This window comes from Aulonocara stuartgranti (genome assembly GCF_965226115.1).
Source record: "Aulonocara stuartgranti genome assembly, chromosome: 9".
In the NCBI taxonomy this organism is placed as follows: domain Eukaryota; kingdom Metazoa; phylum Chordata; class Actinopteri; order Cichliformes; family Cichlidae; genus Aulonocara; species Aulonocara stuartgranti.
Window position 1 is genome coordinate 25,605,245 of NC_138960.1, and position 20,290 is coordinate 25,625,534.

Consider the following 20,290-nt stretch of genomic DNA (forward strand, 5'->3'; position numbering starts at 1 on the left):
GTCTACATGCGCTATTTTCCATCGGGACGTTTACGCTTCACTGGAAATGATGCGCACTGATCAGCCGCTTGCGTATATCTTGTCAGTACCCAGGGCTGGTAAACGGGATGATCAGCACGTAGGCATTGGTAAACGAATAGTGAACTGATCGACATTTTAAAAAAAAAAAGTGCTCTGCGGAAGGTGCCAAACATTCCACTACTGGAGAAAATCTGGTCTCACCACTAAAGGAAAGTCACTCACGTTTCCTTCAAACTGTAGTACAGGTGCATTTCAGTAAAAAACAAACAAACAAAACCACAACAAACCCCCCCAAAAAACAAAAACAAAAGAAATTAATTATTTATGAAGCAACAGGAATGTTCAAAATTAAATTCAGTGGACTGAAACAGCAAATTTCATTGATTTATCTTAACAGCAAAGCAAATAAATTATGTAATAAGAGATACAAAAACAAAGAAAAAAGATGGTTCTGCATTGATAATGTGTCTTTAATATAAAGGGAAATGGATTATTTAACAATGATGTAAATTGCAGTTTTTTTATTCTTCATTTCTTCAGGGGATATTGTACATGGCACATTGTAATGGCACAGCTTGTCCACTGGGTGGTGGGGTGAGCTGAATGAGGATGGAGAAATGGACCAAACTCTTAAGTGTCTGCATAGAAAGGCTCACTTAGGTCTGGTAATGGTAATCTTACTGGGTCCTCAGGTTTAATGTGGAGGCTTTTTAATAGGACATAAAGTATAAAAGTGGCACCGTTAAGATAAATTAAATCACAGTAAAACTGAAAAGCACCTACTATGGATGGACTGTTCTCTTATCTACAGTTACAGCATATACCGCACATAAAGCTATTACTGTGGGATATACAAATGCACAGACGTACATATACAGTACAAGAACAACTCTTAAACTCAGAGTGAGCTGTGAACACATCCAGTAGCATACAGTACACGGGGTAATGCAAAAATACAGGGTTACATGTATTGTTCGAGAAAGAACTCTTTTCACAATAAGACTGCATGCAGCACAGGACACGGTTTGTTTCTGCAGTGAACAATGTAGCTGTGAATGGAAAAACAGGAAGTAATTGGCAACATTTACACGCACAGGATAATGTAGCCCACCTCAGATCTGCTCTGAAACCTGATGCGTACCAGCCTGTGTGATTGCGACAGGCTGGTGTTTGGTGCCAAATGTGAAGACTTTTACAGGGAACTTCACCAAATGTAAAAAAACTGAAAAGAAAAAACAGCCTCTTGATGGGAACTTGGGAGTGTAATTCATAAAGCAAGTTGCAGGCTGCAGAGCCTTCCACGGCTCTAGAGCGAGCAATTTATGTAGCTGGACTAGTTTCTTGAGTGACATTGTTTGTCTTGGATTCCAGTGTTAACGTTTAAATGCAGCAAGCCAAAACAAACGAATCGATAATCAGCTTAAGATCAGATTTTTTTCTTTTTTGTCCATGCAACATTGCTGCAGTTGTTTGAGGAATATGAGGAAGCAGCAAGGTTTGGAACAGGGATGATACCCCCACTGGCCCAATGCCTTGGACACACTGCCAAAAACTGACTCATTGTGTTGCCATCCGTCATGACGACAATCTGAAGACAGACTTCAGGTCTGAAACCTCCTTCCTGTGCATTAGCTCTGTCGTGTAGTTCACGTGAGTAAGACGTTTGATTGGTCAGACCTGTCCCTTGGTCTGCTGACGAATCCAGTCGGTGAATTTGACCACCTGTGTGTAGACGCCGGGGCGGTTCTGCCTGGCACAGCCCTCGCCCCAGCTCACGATTCCCGCCAGGAACCACCGCCTGCCTCGCTCCAGACACACTAATGGACCCCCAGAGTCACCCTGAGGACACACACACCGATAAGCATGTAGACACAAACATAAAGATCATAAAGAGGAAGCAGTCAAAAATTCCTCCAGGGCGTTTTATATCTGCTCATAACTTTTAAGCTTCAACACCCGAGGATTAGACAACACGGAGGATGGTAACTAGCTGTCGCAAACATTAGCAGCAACTTTGACACTCTTAGATTTACTTTACCAGGTAAGTGGCTAACTAAATACTCACAAACATCGGGTATTTCCTAAATGCCTTCGTCAGGGATTGATGTTTGTTTCTTTGATGCAGCTGTTTTATGAGTTATAGCACAAGCTCCCTAATATAAGTTACTTCCGGTTTCAGACAGACTGAGCTTGAAAAGCTTTTTGAGAAGACAGTCATTATTAGGAATTCTAGGTGAAACGACCCTTTAAACAGCCCAGTTTAAAAAGCACCATAGTGAAGCTCAGATCTGCTGTATGTATTTTTTTATTTGATCTTTGATGATTTTCAGATAAAAAAGAAGTTTGTAATGAAGAGAAAGTCAGGTAAGGGTAGGATGAAAGATTCCACAAACGTTATGGAGGAGTAAGTAATGGATAATAGGCACTGATTTCTAAATAAAAGGACATGAAAAACTTAAGTTTTATTTTATTATTTATTATATTAAACTTCAGTATATTTTTAGCTAACTAGGGAGCTCAGTCTTCTTCTCTTGCCAACACTTTCTTTAAAGATGTCACACATTTTAGGGTCAACTTGAAAGAAAGGCAGATGTGAAATGTAAAAGTGAGGTCAGAGGTCAAATGTGACATGATATTTGGACACATGGAGTGAACCACCACTCACAACCACTAGCACTTTATATAGCCTCTGTAGAAATTATCCACACCCTCACTTACCTTAACTGCACTACTGTATAGCCCTGTGTAAACAATCATTCTGTACATACGATAATTTTTAACCCTACAACTGTTTACAACTTGCATAGTTCTGTATAGCTGTATATCTCAGATTCCTGTAAAGTTATTTATTTCATATTCTGTATAGTTTTTCATATTTATATCCTGTCCATATCCTGTACATAGCTTGTACTCACTACAGCCTGTACATACTTATAGTTATAGAATATTCACAACATACTTCATACTGTGTACATTATAACATAATAGACCCATTTCTGTAATATACTTGCATATCTATATTATTGCTAATATATATTGTAATATATCTATATCACTAAGCACTTCTGGATGGATGCAAACTGCATTTCGTTGCCCTGTACCTGTGCATGTGCAATGACAATAAAGTTGAATTCTAATTCTAATTCTAAACTGTAATGTGATATTTAGAATCTCCATATATATGATCAGCCTGAATCAACAAACTAAACTTCAGCTCATGTTAGCGTTTGCTGAAATTACTGGCATTGTTCGTAAATCACTATAATAATGTGTGTGTACAAAAAATGCTTAGACTTCTAAAATTGTGGAGGTGAAATTGTGACACTCACCACAAACATGAAAGTTCCTGTAAAACCCTGACAGCTGTGTAGCACTTTCTGCAGAGACTAAATGATTATCTGCACTGATTATCTGATGATAACATGAGGAATAACGCTGTTAAATAAGGCATGTGAAACCAATTCTCTACTATTTTATATCTCGTGAGCACAATTTTATTTGTTTTCACGCCAGAAGTGGTTAGTTGGCTAAATAGAGGAGTCTTTACACAAGAAATCATAGGAAGCAGCATGTGATTAGCAAAAAGACACTGAGGAAGTAGATTTCTCTTGTATGGTTTAGATAAGATTTCTTGGAAATACTCCAAGAAAGTATCTTAAACCATTTCTGGTTAAGACTAAAAAGAAAGTTTTGAAATTTCTTAAGAAACCAGTGCAATGTTTTCCATAAAATCCATACACACTCACTTGACATGCATCCACACCTCCCTGCAGATTCCCAGCACAAAGCATCCTGGGAGTGACGGCGTCATCATACAACTTGTTGCAGGTGCTTCTATTTATGATCTTCACCGAGGCCTCTTGTAGGCGAGAGGCTAATTCACCTACAATCCACAGAAACAGTCAAAGTTTCCAGTAAAATTAAGTAAAATTTGCATATTTCTATTCAATTATGAGTGCTTACCATCCTCCATAAGAACTCCCCAACCTGTGACATAGCAGCTGGTCCCTGTGGTGAAAGTGTGAGAGGAGGCGGGGACGCACACAGGCTGCACCAAGTCACTGAAAAAAACAGGTGCGCTGAGCTCGAGGAGGGCGATGTCATAATCAGACGTGAACTGGTCATACTGTGGGTGGAGGAGGATGCGGCGGATCGGTCTGGTGGCTGCTCCTTGGTTTCCTGTGGTCATCACACGCATTCCCATGTATGCACGCCACGCATGTGCATCTGAGTATCTAGGATACACTGCGCTTAAATAAAGTGCTTATATATGAATCATCAACATAAGGTTCTCTGTAGTTTTCTTACTTAATGGCATCAGAGTCCTGGAAACAATGAGCAGCAGAGATAAGCCAGCGGTTTGAGACCAGCGTGGCTCCACAGACATGCCCGTAGCGATCCATCTGGAGGCTGACCTGCCATGGCCATGACCCAGCTACGGTGTCACTCCCTCCCACTATCTTGGTGCGTTTTTTGGGCCTGGTTCCACAGCCTGAGGAATAGATAAGGAACACATATGAAGATGTTAGAGCCTGTATTTTAATGAGCAAGTACAGCGGTATGAGGTGTGGTACTTGAGCAATTCCTGTACCACAGCGCAGCTCATCAGAGCCATCGTAGCAGTCTTTAACACCGTCACACTCCGGGTTGACCTTACTGACACACTTCCCATTGGCACATTTGTAGGAGGATGAGGAGCAGCCTTTAACATCTAAACAGAACGAAGGTTGTAATATTATTTTTTAAGAGCACACTGTTGCACTAAACCATAACTGTGACATCATAAGCACTCACATGCTCTGGTGCAGTTGAGCTCATCGCTGCGGTCTTTGCAGTCAATGACACCATCACACACAGACGACTTAGACAAACACACCTTGTTGGGACAGACGTGGTAACATTTACCTCCTGAAAAGCAAACAGAAGGCAGCATGAAACACATGACCGAACAAAACACTGACATATGAAGGTATTAAAAGAGCGGCGGTGTTTTCTGCTCACCACAGCTGCCCTCCTCACTGCTGTCCGCACAAATGCTCTGACTGACACACTGGCTTTGAGGTTTGCACTGGTTGTTCCCACACAACAGTTCCCCAGGCTTGCAGGATGCTAAAGGTTTGATACAGAGCACAAATAAATGTGGGTCTAAACCAGGGTTTGTGTCTATATCTGCATCAAGATGTATAAACATAATTCAAACCAGAGATCCCAAAACAAAGAATACAAGATTAAGCGTGTGAGGACAGCGCACAGGACTTAGGCAACAATACTTACAGCATTTAGCCTCGTCCCGTCCGTCTGAGCAGTCCTTTACTCCATCGCACACCTTCTTCAGAGGGATACAGCGACTATCTCCACAGCGAAACTGGCGAGGGCACGCTAATGACAGACAGCAAAGAAATTTTTAAAAAACCACAAAAACATAAATTAGAGGAAGAACTCAAACCAACCATATAATAACGAAATAACAACACTTTGTGCAGTAACAAAAGATGGGAATTTTTCAGGAGTTTACAGGGGATGAAACTAAATTTTACATTATGCAATCAGGACCACTTCAGATATTTACAACTAAGGAATTTTTATGATAGTGAAGGAAAGCCCAGTGTAAATCTGGACAAAAATAACTTAATTACAGCCTTAGTAGGGATCTACAGCTCTAAGAAATAAAGAGTAATATCTACTTATAGTGAAAGCATTCAGTTTCACTTACTGCCCTCTGGGGCGAAGGCTCGGTATAGCAAGTAGAAGCCCTTGTTGGTGAGAGATTCATCAGAGTGGAAGTGGAGGGTGAGAGGAGAGGAGTAGACTCGCTTTTTGCCGCTGTTTGACACTGGATTGCACAATCTGAAGATACAGTAAAATGAGGAGTTTCACTTTTAACTCTTAAGCATGCTCCAAAACATGGAGATAAAACACACCAGGAGTTATAATCAGCTTACTTCACTCCTCCGATGTCCAGCCAGTCCTTCTCACAGCCGTCTGATGATAGAGAATCCTGAATGTCCATTGTCACGATAGTTATGGAGATCAGGTATCCTGGTAATGGCACCTGAGGAAGTAACCAGAGATTATTAAGGAAAGTATTGCGATGCTGGAATGTCAACAGGCTACAGAAGAATATTCCATTGTTTCCTAACACATGCACACACTCTGTGTATGTACACAAACATTTTTATGTAGCTCACCCTCAGTGTCCATATGCAGTCTATATTGGGAGGATAATAGGAAGGGTAGTAGGGTGAGGAAATAGAGCCATTCCAGGAGGAAATTGACCCTCCACAACCTGCCCAGGAAGATGGTGACGCGGATAAGTGCACAAAGTACACACATATGTAATTATGTATGCAATTCAAAATGAAATTAGATTTTTATATGTCTGTGTGAGAGCACTCAAACCTGCTTTTGGGATGGCCTGGAAGTAAGCTTTAAAGATGGCTCCATCCCTCTGTCTGCTGAAAGAGAACGTGACTAGCATCACATTCCCAGAGGATGTCAGCTTCATAACCGGAGATGAGCCCGAAATAGGCAGCCCACACCACCTGCAGCAGTCACGCGCATCATTTTTAGAGACGGAACCAAGTTAAATGAATAAAAATAAATGTTACTTATCAGTTACTACTGCGTGTACACAAATATCAAAGCTCATAAAATGCTCTTTACCTGGCGATTATCTTGTTCTGTAAAGGAAGTAAGAAGTCATATGCAGAGAGCTTGTGAGTGGTGCAGCTTCCTGGTGTGGCGCCATGAAGGGTGAGGACAACCAGTCGAACCACGTGACCCGAGGGCACACGAAGTCTCCACTGGTAGTATGGCTTCTTGGGACTCACAAGGCTCAGGGTGCGGTTGTTACCATATTTGGCATAGAGGTCAAAGGACATGGCTAGACAGTGGAAATGATAATGATGCTGATGTTGTGAGTCAGATTAGATCTCTCTCACACACACACTTACACAGAAGAGCAAAGCATACTATTTATACAGTTAGTGCACATTTAAGCTCCTTTACAAAGCAACTCCACCTTTCCTGCTTTGTCTGACTTAATCAGTGTCGTATCTGATGTCTGCACTTGTGCTCTGCCCCTTCTGGTTTTCTGTGTACTTGCATGGAAAAGCAGGGAATTCTCAGAAATGTTTGACTCACCAAAACAGACTTAGGAGTTTTAAAGTGTCAAGCCAGAAGAGTACTGTCCTCACCTTGGAAGCCAAGCTGCCATTTCCCGCCCTGGATACTATTTGGATTTTTGATTTTGTCAGATCTTTCATCTGGATCAAAGTCGTCAGGGTCCAAACCTAAAAAGAAACAAATCAAGCATCAAAAATCTAAAACTTGGGTATAAAATTAGGCATTTATGAAAGTCTAACTATGTTATTTCTGTTTAAAAGAAAATCATTTTGCAGTAAAAGTACTTTATCTACCCAGTAAGTGAAGTATGTCATCATCTTGCTGCATAAAGTAGCGCTGCTCGTTGCGGCTTTCCCGCTGAATCTTGTTGCTCCCGGGAAGCCGCCGCTGAAGCCTCTCTGGGCTGGAGGTCTGAATTTCCATCGCAACATTGTCTGGGGCAGAGAATTTACTCCAGTAGAAGACGGTGAGCCCTTCTGCTCCTTCACTATCACACACAGAGGTTGGATCTCAGCGTGCTGCTGTCATGTATGTTCTTGGCATGCAAGAACCGTTGCAACACACAAGCAGATTTTGTTTAGGTGTAGCATACCTGAAGGCAGTAATTCCTGAGCGTACGTGGTAAGGGCTCCACGGAGAGGACTTGTAGAGGTCTGAGAACTGCGTTTTTAAAAAAAAAAAATAAAGGTGTGGGGGGGTGACATCACAAATTGCACGCGAGATGGCTTTTTCCACTGAGGTGACATGAAAATACACCTGGTTGTGCAAATGCTTTGTTCTTGTTTGTGTGTATGAGACTCTTCATGTGTGCGTGCTGACTCTGAGCTGCACAGAGCTCCTTTGTGTCCCTTCCTGCCCGCTGTGAAGAGGTAAGATACTGGGTGGTATTGGCTCTTGGCCTTCAGTTCACCTGTTCTTTAATGAACAGATGGCCACAGAGATACTGTGACCACTTAACAAAGAAGCTAAATTGCCATTGCAGCTGCTTACAGGGATGTTAAACTATGGTACTGCAGTGTTTGGGGGAATTTTCACCTATCAATTTACTGTCAGATCCACTGCTATATACCTGACCTTCTGCTCCAAAAATCTAATCATATCTCCCTCGGCCCTTCTGTCATTCCAGATTACCCTACTGCCCTGTCTCTAGCTCTTAACCCCAGCATCAAACAGAGGTTCACCTGCTCTCTGTAGTGTCCGGTGCACAGAGTAGCTGATTGTGTGAAAGCAACACAGACAACGTTTTTATTGAGGGCCTGCTCTTCCTCTCACTCTTGCTGCCTGAGGCTAGCTAGGCTCACAAATACTGGGCTTGTCTTCAGCCCTGAAATGGCCCTGTCCCCCGGGGGTCTCAGGAACCTGCACACACACTGTGCCCAGCTCTTGTTACAGCTTTACATTTAACACTACCAGCGAGAGAAAGAGAAAGGGGCAGAAGAAAGTGGTGTGCAGAAAAAAAAGAGCGGAGATGGGAGGCTGAAGTAGATAAGGAGAAACTCTACAAATAAGAAAGCAAGGACAGAGGAGGAGGAGGAGAGCGGCTGTGTTTTGAATGTGCGACATAAAAAGAAGCAGTAACCTGCTGTAGAGAAGGATATCAAAGTCAGAGCAACAACAACAAGATCAGCTTCAGCCCAGGGGCAGGAAGGTCAAGCAGCACTCTAAAGTGTCATTCAGAGGGGAGGCAGTGACAGACAGGATCGCCGTTCCACTTACATAATGGTTCAAAGCCTGAGCCTGCAGGCGGAACTGAGGGGAGGTGGAGTCAGCCAGCTCCGAGGAGAAGCTCAGGTTTGGGAACTCCACGCTGCCTCCGAGAAAGAACACTGAGCAAGGCGGAGCTGTGGAGCAGGAGGGGGAGATTTGAGACAGGTGCACCGTGCGACTCAAAATAAATAACATTTAACACCAAAGGAATGGACCAGAAAAATCTCCTGCAGCTCCGTACTCACATGTTAAGTAGTGGAGTGTCAGTGCAATGGCTGCAATAAAGGGAAAGAAAGGCAAGAGACCCAACATCCATCTCCTCCAGGAATCACACACTGGAGCTTTTACCCCCTCCACGTTCTCTTCTGCCTGCTCCTCAGGCTTCGTGGGGGGGCTCAGTGAATGGGAGGGCTTTAAGTTCCCTTCTCCCTTTCAAAGACAAGGACACGACTCAAATATCATACAAGGTTTTTATGTCTCAAATTGCTTCTAATTGTTATTTTCATGGTAAAGAAAATGAAATCTATATACCACAAAGTCAGTAGAACAACATTTGACTGAGCCAGAAGCTGATTTTCAGAGAGCAATGGAGAACATCCTTCAGATTAAAAGATCTACTAAGACATTTAAGGACTTGGCAGGTTTCCCCCAGGGAAGCAGACAAAGAGTGGCTGGAGTGGTCTGCTTTCCCACGGCCTGGCTGTGCAGTGTCAGCAACTCAATCAAGTGGCCCACTCGGATGTGGACATTCATAAGAATGGGACCCAGAGACATCTAGAGCAAGATTTTACACTTAAGAGGAATCATAAGTAAGAGTCTGATGGACTCTAAATAGTATGTAGCCCTTTTGTATTGGGGGAATAAAAAGGGGGTGAAACAAGCAGACGGACTTAAAGAGTTACAATATGCTGAAAAAACAGTTCTCGCAGAAAGGTTTCAAAGAGACGCACTGATGGCTTACCTGTGGAGCAGTGTAGCCTGAGTGTCCATGCCCGGAGACGCAGTACACTTCACAAATCTTGCTTTTGGGGAGAGTCCACATAGCACTGTCCCGTTTAGCTCCGGAGAGGCGATATGCAACAATACCCCGGGCATAGAAACGATGGAGAGAGAGGAAATCCCCGCTGTCGCTTCCTCTGGAAAAAAAAAAGAAGGGGGAAAAAATCCCCACACCGAAACCTGACCCGAGGGGGCTTGGACGCAGCGGGCATTCACTGCCTCCCATTTACCTGAACCTGGCGGCAGGTGTCACACGGAGCCCCAGAATGCAGTGCGGGCACAATGAGAGCACTATGAAAGGGTACGATCCGCACAACCATCCGTGCGACAGATATTGTGGGCAAACTTCCTTGCCGTGTATGTGGGAGTTCAGCTCCATGGGACAAAAGAGTGTTTGAGGGAAACGTGTGAGGTATTACAACTGGGGCTGGGCCGCTGTGCCCTTGGATGGTCCTTAGGGGACAAAAACTTATTGTGAGCTTTTATTCAGTATGTGAGATTAACGGCACTTTATAACATCAGTAAACTATTAATTATTGGATGCAAAAAATACACAACACAGGACACAAGGTATCTAGTAATGATGTTTTAATTTGGAATATTGTGCTGGGAATGGATGAGTTTCATTGTGTCATCTGATATGGCTGTAGATCCAAGAGGTGAACTTTGTGACCCTGCTGTAGACCCCGGGTAGGTTTGGTCTGCCGCAACCGGACCCCCAGCTGACAATCCCGATCAGGAACCAGCGACCCCCGCCTGGTGCCTGACATGACAAAGGGCCACCCGAATCTCCCTGAGATACGAAGAGTACACAACAGTAACTTGCAATGATTCACTCACTAATGTGCACAGAAATGCACGTGAGTCTTTTCTTTAAGAGTCTTTTCAGTTGGATGGGAGCATACCTTGCAGGCATCCCGCCCTCCTGAGGGGACTCCAGCACACAGCATGCGTGGTGAGATGATTCCGTATCGCTTCTTACACTCCGTCTGACTCATTACAGACACCTCTGCTTTCTGTAGCACCAAGGAAAGCACCGTGTCTGCAGAGCAGCGAGATGAGGACCACATATCAGACAACACATCACCTCCCAAATGGACTACTGCAATGATGTCTTGTCCTGCCTAACAATGTGCTGGATAAGCTGCAGTATGTTTAAAACTCAGCTGCACATCATCCTCAGCTTTGTGCACCTCTACTGACTCCTGGTCAGGCGGTATCTCCTATAAAAACCTCGTCGTCATCTATAAATCTCTACAAGCCCTTGCTCCCCACTGCTCATTCAGACCTTTGTAGTCCACAAAAGCCGACTCTCCATCCCCCACACCATACTGTGGTCCTGTTGCTGCCCGCACTAACTCTGACCACCCCCAAATCCACAATGCCTCATCTTTGGTTTTTTCAAAAACCAGTTCAAATGTCACCTATTCACTGAGGCCTTAAGCTCAGGCTTTTTTTTGTTGTTGTTGTTTTTGCTTTACACACACACAAATCAAAGGCTTGTATTACTTCTATGGGATTTCTTTTACATATTTCTGTTTGTATTTTGCAAGCATGTATGTATAATTTTTTTGTCTTTATTTAAAACTTCATTTGTTTGCATCCGAAATATTTTGGATCATCTTGGGAAACATGACATGCATGCAATCAACAGTTGAAGGCATTTGCCAGTAACTGCCTCACAAAGAGGTGAATTTAAATGAGTCCCCTAAGAATGGGCCTACATTTTATGCATTTATTGTTTATGTCTCTGAGGTCAAAAAACAAGTAGTTCAGCATTAAATATCATTTGCATCTTATAGCACTGTCCTAAAATAAAATAAAGGTGCTGTCCAGATTGTTAAAATTAAATATTTTATGTTTTTCGAATTGTTATTGCCAAATATATCTTGAGGATCTTACAGCTTCTAACCCAGTGACAGCTGGGGTAGGTTCCAGCCCCTTTGGATCCTAAATTTAAATAAACAGATAAAAAAAAGTCGATGGACAGATGTAAAAATTCTCAGACTTTGCTTGTACTTACCATCCTCAGTTCGGTATCCCCACCCAGTCACCACACAGCGGTGGCTGTCGGTGACGGTGTGGGAGGAGGACGGTAGGCACACAGGCTGGACCAGCGGGCTGAGGGAGGGTGGCCAAGGCTTCTTCAGCTGCAGCAGCGCGATGTCGTAGTCAAACATTTGAGAGTTATAATACTCGTGCACCACGATCCGCTGTATCTCCACCACGTACTTGGCACTGCCTTGTGTCAGCATGCCGAGGTGGGCGCGCCAGTAACGTGGATCAGAGAGCCTGCAGAGGTCAAAGTTCAGGGACATTAAAGAAGCAGGTTGTATAAACTGGAACTTACTAAACTAGATCTTACACAGCTAAAAGAAAGATAAGTTGAGCTGATGAATTGATAATCTTTAATCTAAAGATATCATGTGAGGTCTTTGGCAGATTATAACCTGTGAAAAACAGTGGGCTTGCAAGTAAACCAGCTGCTCAGAATAATTGATGCAATGTTATCACTAAATTAAAAGAATACTTATAGTTCATAAGAACACCAGCGAGCTTGGCTGACCTTTGCTTGTTGAAGCAGTGAGCAGCTGAGACGAGCCAATCAGTGGAGAGGACAGAAGCACCGCAGTACAGGTGACCATCAAAATAGAGGCTGACCTGCCAAGGCCACTCCCCCTCTGCAGAGTTTACTCCACCCACGATACGCTCCAAGCCAGTTGACGTGAACACCCTGGTCAATGGGGAGGGACGACCACAAGCTGAGGGTGATAGAGATGGGTTTGTTGTTACACTTGTTAGATTTTAAAGGTGACCACAGTGTTTGTGAGCGTATTTTACCATTTAAACCCGTCTGGTTCTGCCACATGATGCAGTTAAATTTAACTGCATCATGTGGCAGAACCGCAATACTGAATCTGATATTATTATGTGTATGCACAGATCTGCCACACATTTAAATGCATGTGCATACTATGTCTTTATCAGTGTGTACAGCTCGTGGCACAAGTTACACACACACAATAATCACCCATGTTGACATGCTGATTCATCACCATGGCTGGCAGTCCTGCTGCCACCTTATTAAAACTCAGAGCTTTGATGCACGTGTGTGTGTGTGTGTGTGTGTGTGTGTGTGTGTGTGTGTGTGTGTGTGTGTGTGTGTGTGTGTGTGTGTGTGTGTGTGTGTGTGTACTAAGCTCAGTGTTAGTGAGTGATCAAAGGCAGACCTGTTCCCACCACCTTGAGACCCCATCATGATAAAATAACAGCAAACAGAGAGAGCTACGGGTCACCTCAGCGCTGCAGGTCAGCAAGTTTGCAGCTCAGTGCCCAGAGGGTTAGAAAAAAAGACAGCTTTCTCATGAGACTGCATGAAAGATCTGGCAGTGTGGTGGCAGCATAATCACAGTCATAAAAATCAGATACATCAGAGGGTAAGCAAATATAATTTCAGCAAATATTTGTGATTACAGCTTGAACCAGCTTTATTTCACTGAATCTATTTGCCAAACACTTATGATGTTAGCAAAGCAAACAACTGAGGAAATAATAAAAAGGTGGAGCCAACAGCATTTTAAAGGCACCTTACATCTACAGTTCAGCATGTACTGCTCCTGCTGCTGCTCTAAAACTCAAGTGAACTGAACAAAAAGCCACTGAAATTCAATCTGGTAAGTATAAAACGTTTTAAGCTTATTAATTACACTATTATTATTCAGGCACTGAGGTGGCTACTCCAAGGATAATCCAGGAACAAATTCCTACCACAAAACTGTTACTATTTCCAGTATTAGATGTGATAATGTTACTAAAACGCAAACAAATTTAATTAACAAGAAGTCAAAATCCGAAAATCTCTGTCGGGGTTTCCTTCCGAGTAGGAAACCTCTTTATTGTGTAAAACGTTTCCTACTTGGCAGCGTGATTGCAGCTTCATCCTCGCAGAACTGGATGTTCTGATTTTTTTAAAAATAAAAAAAGCCGGACAGAACAATTCAACCTTTTTTTTTTTTAATAATTTGAAGATATTTGAGCATAATTATGAACTATTTATACAAAAACTGAAAATGAATGCAGTTTATGAAAGAGTTCAAATGTAGTCTCATACAAACCCAACATCACACAGCATGTTGGGAGTAGAGTCACCTACAAGAGCGCAAACTGTAATTGTTGCATGCTACAAAAATACGATGTGTACACAGGGCACGTATCGAGGAGTACTCACCACAGTCGGCCTCATCACTGCGATCCTGACAGTCATCGAGTCCGTCACACTTTGCGTTCTTTTTCAGGATGCAGGAGCCGCTTTTGCACTGATATCTGATTGCAGAGCAGGTCGTTTCTGATGAAACAAGTCTCAGTTATTAGTGGCTAAAAGGCACGTTTCATTTTATAAAGTTGCAAACGACACGTACCATGAGTGCAGTTGAGTTCATCGACTCCATCTGTGCAGTCTGTCTCTCCATTGCATCCTAGCAGAGGATGCAGGGGACTATTGGCACCACAGCTCATCGTGGGCCTTGCTGTGAAAATATGCATCATTTTTTAAAGTGCAGACTGAGTTCTCAAGGAAATAAACACATTTAAACCACATGCCAGACATCAAGAACAGTGTAACGTTTCAACAGGAACTCACGATGCTATTTTAAACAGACAAGGAATGAAAGCCGAACATTCCCATTGTTTAAAAAAACAAAATCAAAAATGGTTAATTGGAAAACAACTTACAGCAGAAGACCTCGTCACTCTCATCCTGGCAATCATCCAGGCCATCGCAGAGTCGAGTCTTCTGCACACACAGTCCCGTGTTGCACAAGAAATGGCTCTCTGGACAGGCTGGTGAGCAGAGAAACAGAAACAAAACTAAATCTCTATCATTTTGTTGTACTGGCTCAATATAACACAACACAATAAACTTCTCTGGGGCTGCAATACAGTGACAATTAACAACAAAAGAGCTACAAGAGTTTCAAGAGCTACAGTAAAAGATTATCTTTTTTTTCACAAGAACTTCCATATTTATTTTCCAACATTTTCACTTTGTAATTTTTAGAATCCACTTATGAACAAAGTTCACATGCACACAGATACACAGAGACACGCATTTCCTGCACCCCATCCTAGCGGTCACAGTGAGTCAGGCTGGAGTTATGCTGTGCTTACGCTGGTTCATACTGTAGCTGCTATAAGATGCCTGGAAAGGCTGAGTAGAGGTACGTGAGCTGCAGCGAAACTCCATATCTGGATTGTAGTCAGCAATCCGAAAAACCGTGTCATGTCCCACGTAGCTTCCACAGTAACTGTGGAAGGAAAACAAGCATCAAGAAAAATCATCACAGGATGTGGGACAAATATGGTCGTGGTCAAATGAATGGTCTAAAAATATCCAGGACATTCAATACATGAGGTGACTATCCATCTCTGTAGACTACTGAAAATACCCAATAATAATAGGCAGTGGAACTTATTATTTGAATTCAGTGTGAGCAGGTGTAGCCACGTACATGACTTCATTGACCTTCCACCAGCCTTGGTCACAGCCATTCATGTCCTTCAGTTTCAGAACATAGTTGTGGAAGCGCAGTGCAACTCCTAAAGTGGAGTTCTGGGTCTGTTATAAAATGACAGAACACACAATGAACGAAAACTAATAATAATAATAATGTGTGTGTGTTCGTGTGTCACTTGTTTGTCTACCTTAAACTTCCAGGTACAGGAGCACTGTGGGGGCAGCATGCTGGGGTAGAAGGGGCTGTACATTCGATCTCTGATACCAGGCTCCAACTGGGTCTCAATTTGAGACATACAAACTGAGAGTGACAGAGAGAGGCCTGAGGGTTATAGTTTCCCAAGCTAATGCTAGATGTTACATAAATCTGGGTGCTGGAACATTATATTATTGAGAAATCATTCTTTAGAAGCAGACTTATTATACATATTTTTAAAAAATCCTACACAATTCACTAAAATATTAATTTCATGTCGATGCTTTGCTTTCAGAAAACTTGTTTGTCAAGAACTACTGGCTTATAAGACAGAGCAGGTAAATGTCTCATACCTTCCTCAGCGATTGCCTCAAAGTATCCTCTGAAATTTTTATTCCCGTTGGTCATTCTGAAGGACAGCAGCATGAAATTGGAGGTAGAAACGATGGAGAGGGCGCTGGAGACCGGCTCACACAGGCTGCAGCACAAAGAATGTAGATCAGCACATGTGAAATTTGTATTTATGAGTGTATAAATATTCTTGGTAGTCTAAGTGCCAATGACTGGGACTTCTTTAAGTGAAACGTGGGGACCGACTTATTTAAACCTCTGAAAAGATGGATGCCTGAAAAGACTGAGCAGAGGTACGTGAGCTGCAGCGCAACTCTGGATTGTAGTCAGCAATCCGAAAAAACGTGCCGTGTGCCACGTAGCTGTGAGTCTGTCAGTGAAGTTAAAAATACTTATGATACCTATAAATACTTAGAATATATATGTAAATGTCAGATGCTCTGGAATAACCTGCTCTGGACTGATGAATCTAAGATGGACCTTCTGGCCACAGTAAGAACAGATGTGTTTTAATGTAAGGCCATCTGAGGAAGGCTCAAAAAGCAGAAATGGTGTGATATTGGAAAGGCTTAGTGGTATTGATCATCATACCACTAAAAAAAACCTTTAGAAATCTGCAGGAATTCTGTGTGTTGTTTTAGAGAATCTTAACTATACTGTAAATCAAACTTGTGCTCTGGTGCAGACTCGCCTGTGCAGAATGCGCCCTCTCATGGGCAGCAGAGCGTCATACACAGTGAGGGCATCGTTCACGCAGTCACTGGGCTCAATAACAAATGAGGTGATGGTGAGGCGGATCAGAGAGCCAGGGACTGCAGTGAGCTTTACATGGCAATTTATACCACCCCATGACGAGAAGACGCTTAAAGGGACCATCACCCCAGGAAGGTTTGCATACATCTTATCTACACACTGAGAGTCTGGAAGGAGAGAGAGAAAAAACCTCATGGAAACAAAATGCAGACATGCAGGATGTTTGTTATTCACCTCAGTAGTTCTTACCTGCTGTGTTGGATGAATAATCTGAACGCTGAACACCTGCAAGAGAGCAGAATAGTCAGTTTATTCTAAGGTTCAGAGTGATAAATATGCATTAGACTACAGGTGAGACACACAAATGCACCATTGATGAGGATGGAGTCTATGTCAACTGGAAGACCCAGCAGGTAGCCTACAGAGGACCTGTTCAGGCTGGTGTGGACTGAATCTCTGAAAATGGCTGCTAAGCACTCCTCACACATCTCTGAGCTCTTCAGTTGAGGGACCACAAAAGCCATCCAGAAATGCACCAACACGCCACCCTTGTTGTTGTTACTTGGGGAGGAAAACAGATTGATAGAACATCTTTAAAATCATAAAACTAAATGAAAAACAGCAGATTTGTTTGGTTTTAGTTCATGATGACAAGGAGCACCATAGTACCTGAGGTCTGAAATGACAGCTTGCTTGTAGAGTTTCGCAACTGAGGACATTTTGTACACATTGTTCACCTGCAAGACACCAATAATGACACCAATAATTAACAGCAGATTAGTACAGACCAGCAGTTCACCAGCAGGGTTACACTGACACCTACCACGTGCTGGATTTTATTTGCCATGGACACAAACTCATGAGACTGTGGTTGCCGGTACTCTGGGATAAACTCCACATTGGCTACACGGAACATCCCAGCGAAATATGCTCCACTGTTACTTTCCCTGCGAACTGAGGAAATCTGGTCAAATTTAGCTTTTTTTTCCCCCCATCGAGCTACTACATTACAATAATACATTTTAATAACATGCTGCCAATAAAATTAGCTAAACGTTTATGCACAGCATCTAAACACTGAACTTTGCAAAGATATTTAATGGACAGTTCACCTCAAAATCTAATTTACTCATTTTTCCTCTGGCCTGTTGTCACCTAGATTGTTTTAGTGTGAGTTGTCCAGTTTTGGAGATCTACTCATGACAAAATAAAAATAAATAAACCATGAATTTTTTTACATATCAACAAATAATAAAAATGATCCAGACCTAAGCAAATCTTAAAATCTATCCAACCTCAAAGGAATTATAAAAAATGCCATATTGCACAGTGTCATTATTTATTTAAACAAATTAAAATGCAAGTGTGTGTTAACAAGGAGGAAAGACATCAATGATGATCTTGAAGAAGTAATTGCTGATGCCCATTAACTTGGGAAGGGTTTGGCCATTTCCAAACAATTTGAATTGCATCTCTCTGTAGTGAGAAACCAGGACAGTTTTCAGTCTTCCCAGCAGTGGACGACACATCAAATTTAGCCCAGGGTCAGAGAGCAAACTGGAGATGGTTGTTCATAATGCACAGCACCATGTTTGGCGAAAAGAAAATGCAGCATATCAGCACAAACACATCATTGCATCTGTTAAACACAGTGGTGCCGGAAGGTTGATTATTTGGGCCTGTTTTGAAGCCACAGGACTTGGGCACCTTGCAGTCAACGAGTTGACCATGAACTCATCTGTGTAGTAAGTGTTTTAGAGTCTTCATGCAACAGGACAATGATCGGACGCACAGAAGCAGAACACCTGAACAAAAGTCAGCAAACTGAAGCAACATTATAAAGAAGAGTGGGCCACTTCCTCCACAGTGGTGTGAGAGACATGATTTTTTAAAAGAGACAGCGATGATGAGTTTCTTACATTTATTTTTGAGCATGTTTTTTTTTTTTTTTTTTTATGAACCTTTGACCCAAACTTGGGTCACTGGGGGAATCAAATACTAAAATTATTGTTCATTTGTAACTGCTTCAAAATGCTCTTGCATCAGTTTTTCACTGTTAAATAAATCAATACACATTTATAGACTCGTCATTTCTTTGTAATTACTTAAAATTATGAATGCAGCAGGGAGACAGCCGCACACTTTCCTGACTACAGATGAGGCCCAAAGAGAAAACAGTTTAATCTGTGGTGAACTGTCCCTTTAAATATCTTTCAGGAGCAACATTTTTGTTTTGTTTGTTTCTTTTTTATATAAAAGTGTAAGAATACTTCCACTTACAAATAAAGACCCACAGCAGCGACCACATGATCACCACCACCACGAACACTACTGCTGTGATGATTACAGTTATGTATGGGATGTTCAGCAGACGGAGCCACAGCCTCTTGAGTCCTTTGGGCTTCCGTCTAGTCTTCCTGTACTTCCTGCGCAGCTTCTGCAGCGTGTGGTCCACCGTTGCCACCTCCACTGACACATCTGCAATCTACAGCCAGACAGGGGAACACGGTCATGGCCATTCAAAGCTGTATATCACATGGACAGCACATTTTGCTTGCCCTTTAGAGCAATCACACAAAAGGGCAAACTATGGGAATGGATTTAATGGTGCTGAAATAATAGGAAAAGAACACCAAAAGCAATTAACAGTTCACTATGAAGATTCAGGATCAGGACGAAAGGGCACAAGAGGGTGAAGCCAGCTCTCCGGGGCAGACCATCCTCCTCTTATCTCTTTACTGTATCTGCAGGTCAACTTTCTTCTATTACAGTAAGCTGAATAATCAATCCCAAGTGCATGAGTGACAGAGGTTCTGAATAATGCATGGTTCAAAATCTATTTGATCTGCTACCAGTGATTCAAATATGTGCCAGCTAAAAACGAGGCTGGTTTACTTGGCACCTTAGCTCGTGACCCAGTGTCTGAAAGCAGTACCAACTCCATCAGATGTAACTTCAGTGCTCATTGAGTTACCCAATGCACATGTATTATTCATTCAGTGTCATCCCATACTGTGCAACTGGCAAATATTCCATCACAAGTTAGCAGACCATAGAGACGTAGTAAAAATATCAATATCCATTTAAGCACATTTAAATGTGAAATAAGCTGAGAGATTTAAAAAAGTTTTGAGATGTGTCAATAAAGTAAATCTTCCAGGATTTGAGTCTGGAGACACGGCTATGCTGAAGCGCAAAACTCAACACAAAAGCATCAAGGTTACACAAATCTACACACACAGCTATTTGTTACCAAGTTAACGATACAGCTTACTTACACTGGCACAGTCCTGTCGAGATGGATCATCATCTCCACTGGTCTGCTTGTTCTCATCGTGCTGCGCGCCCATGACACAGGCATCCCTTCAAGCCGCAATCATCTACTTTCTGACTTTTGTTCTTTCAGATCCATTCCCACTGCCTTTTAGAACAAGAACAGCCGTTCATGAAAACAGCAGATTCGAACAGAGCCAAAAAGCACACCGTTTGGCTCCACAGTCGGCAGGTGTCTGAAACCAGATCCTTGACCACAGACGAGCAACGGCGAAACGGGGAACTATCCAGTCGTATGGCTAATGTTTCATTCATTAACTTCCATCGATACCTTCTATCAAATGCACACGCAC

At 42.5% G+C, this 20,290-nt stretch overlaps 1 protein-coding gene across 1 annotated transcript; it reads right to left on the reverse strand.

Annotated features, from left to right (window-relative positions):
• Window positions 1-1,692: 1,692 nt before the first annotated feature.
• Window positions 1,693-20,139, reverse strand: LOC309714605 (uncharacterized protein; the record flags this gene model as incomplete). The annotated part of the gene is given in 38 exon segments (XM_082547152.1): window positions 1,693-1,860; window positions 3,768-3,904; window positions 3,985-4,256; window positions 4,330-4,513; window positions 4,613-4,732; window positions 4,816-4,929; window positions 5,023-5,130; window positions 5,296-5,400; window positions 5,735-5,868; window positions 5,964-6,073; window positions 6,210-6,307; window positions 6,421-6,563; window positions 6,685-6,904; window positions 7,218-7,313; window positions 7,440-7,633; window positions 7,739-7,806; window positions 8,863-8,987; window positions 9,099-9,282; window positions 9,472-9,627; window positions 9,815-9,989; window positions 10,491-10,645; window positions 10,758-10,894; window positions 11,876-12,144; window positions 12,419-12,614; window positions 14,081-14,197; window positions 14,271-14,378; window positions 14,584-14,691; window positions 15,019-15,155; window positions 15,360-15,466; window positions 15,553-15,665; window positions 15,914-16,038; window positions 16,603-16,831; window positions 16,914-16,949; window positions 17,035-17,225; window positions 17,334-17,482; window positions 17,485-17,618; window positions 18,945-19,149; window positions 19,943-20,139. Coding segments are annotated over 38 exon segments (5,499 nt in total). The 5' UTR covers window positions 20,015-20,139.
• Window positions 20,140-20,290: the final 151 nt, after the last annotated feature.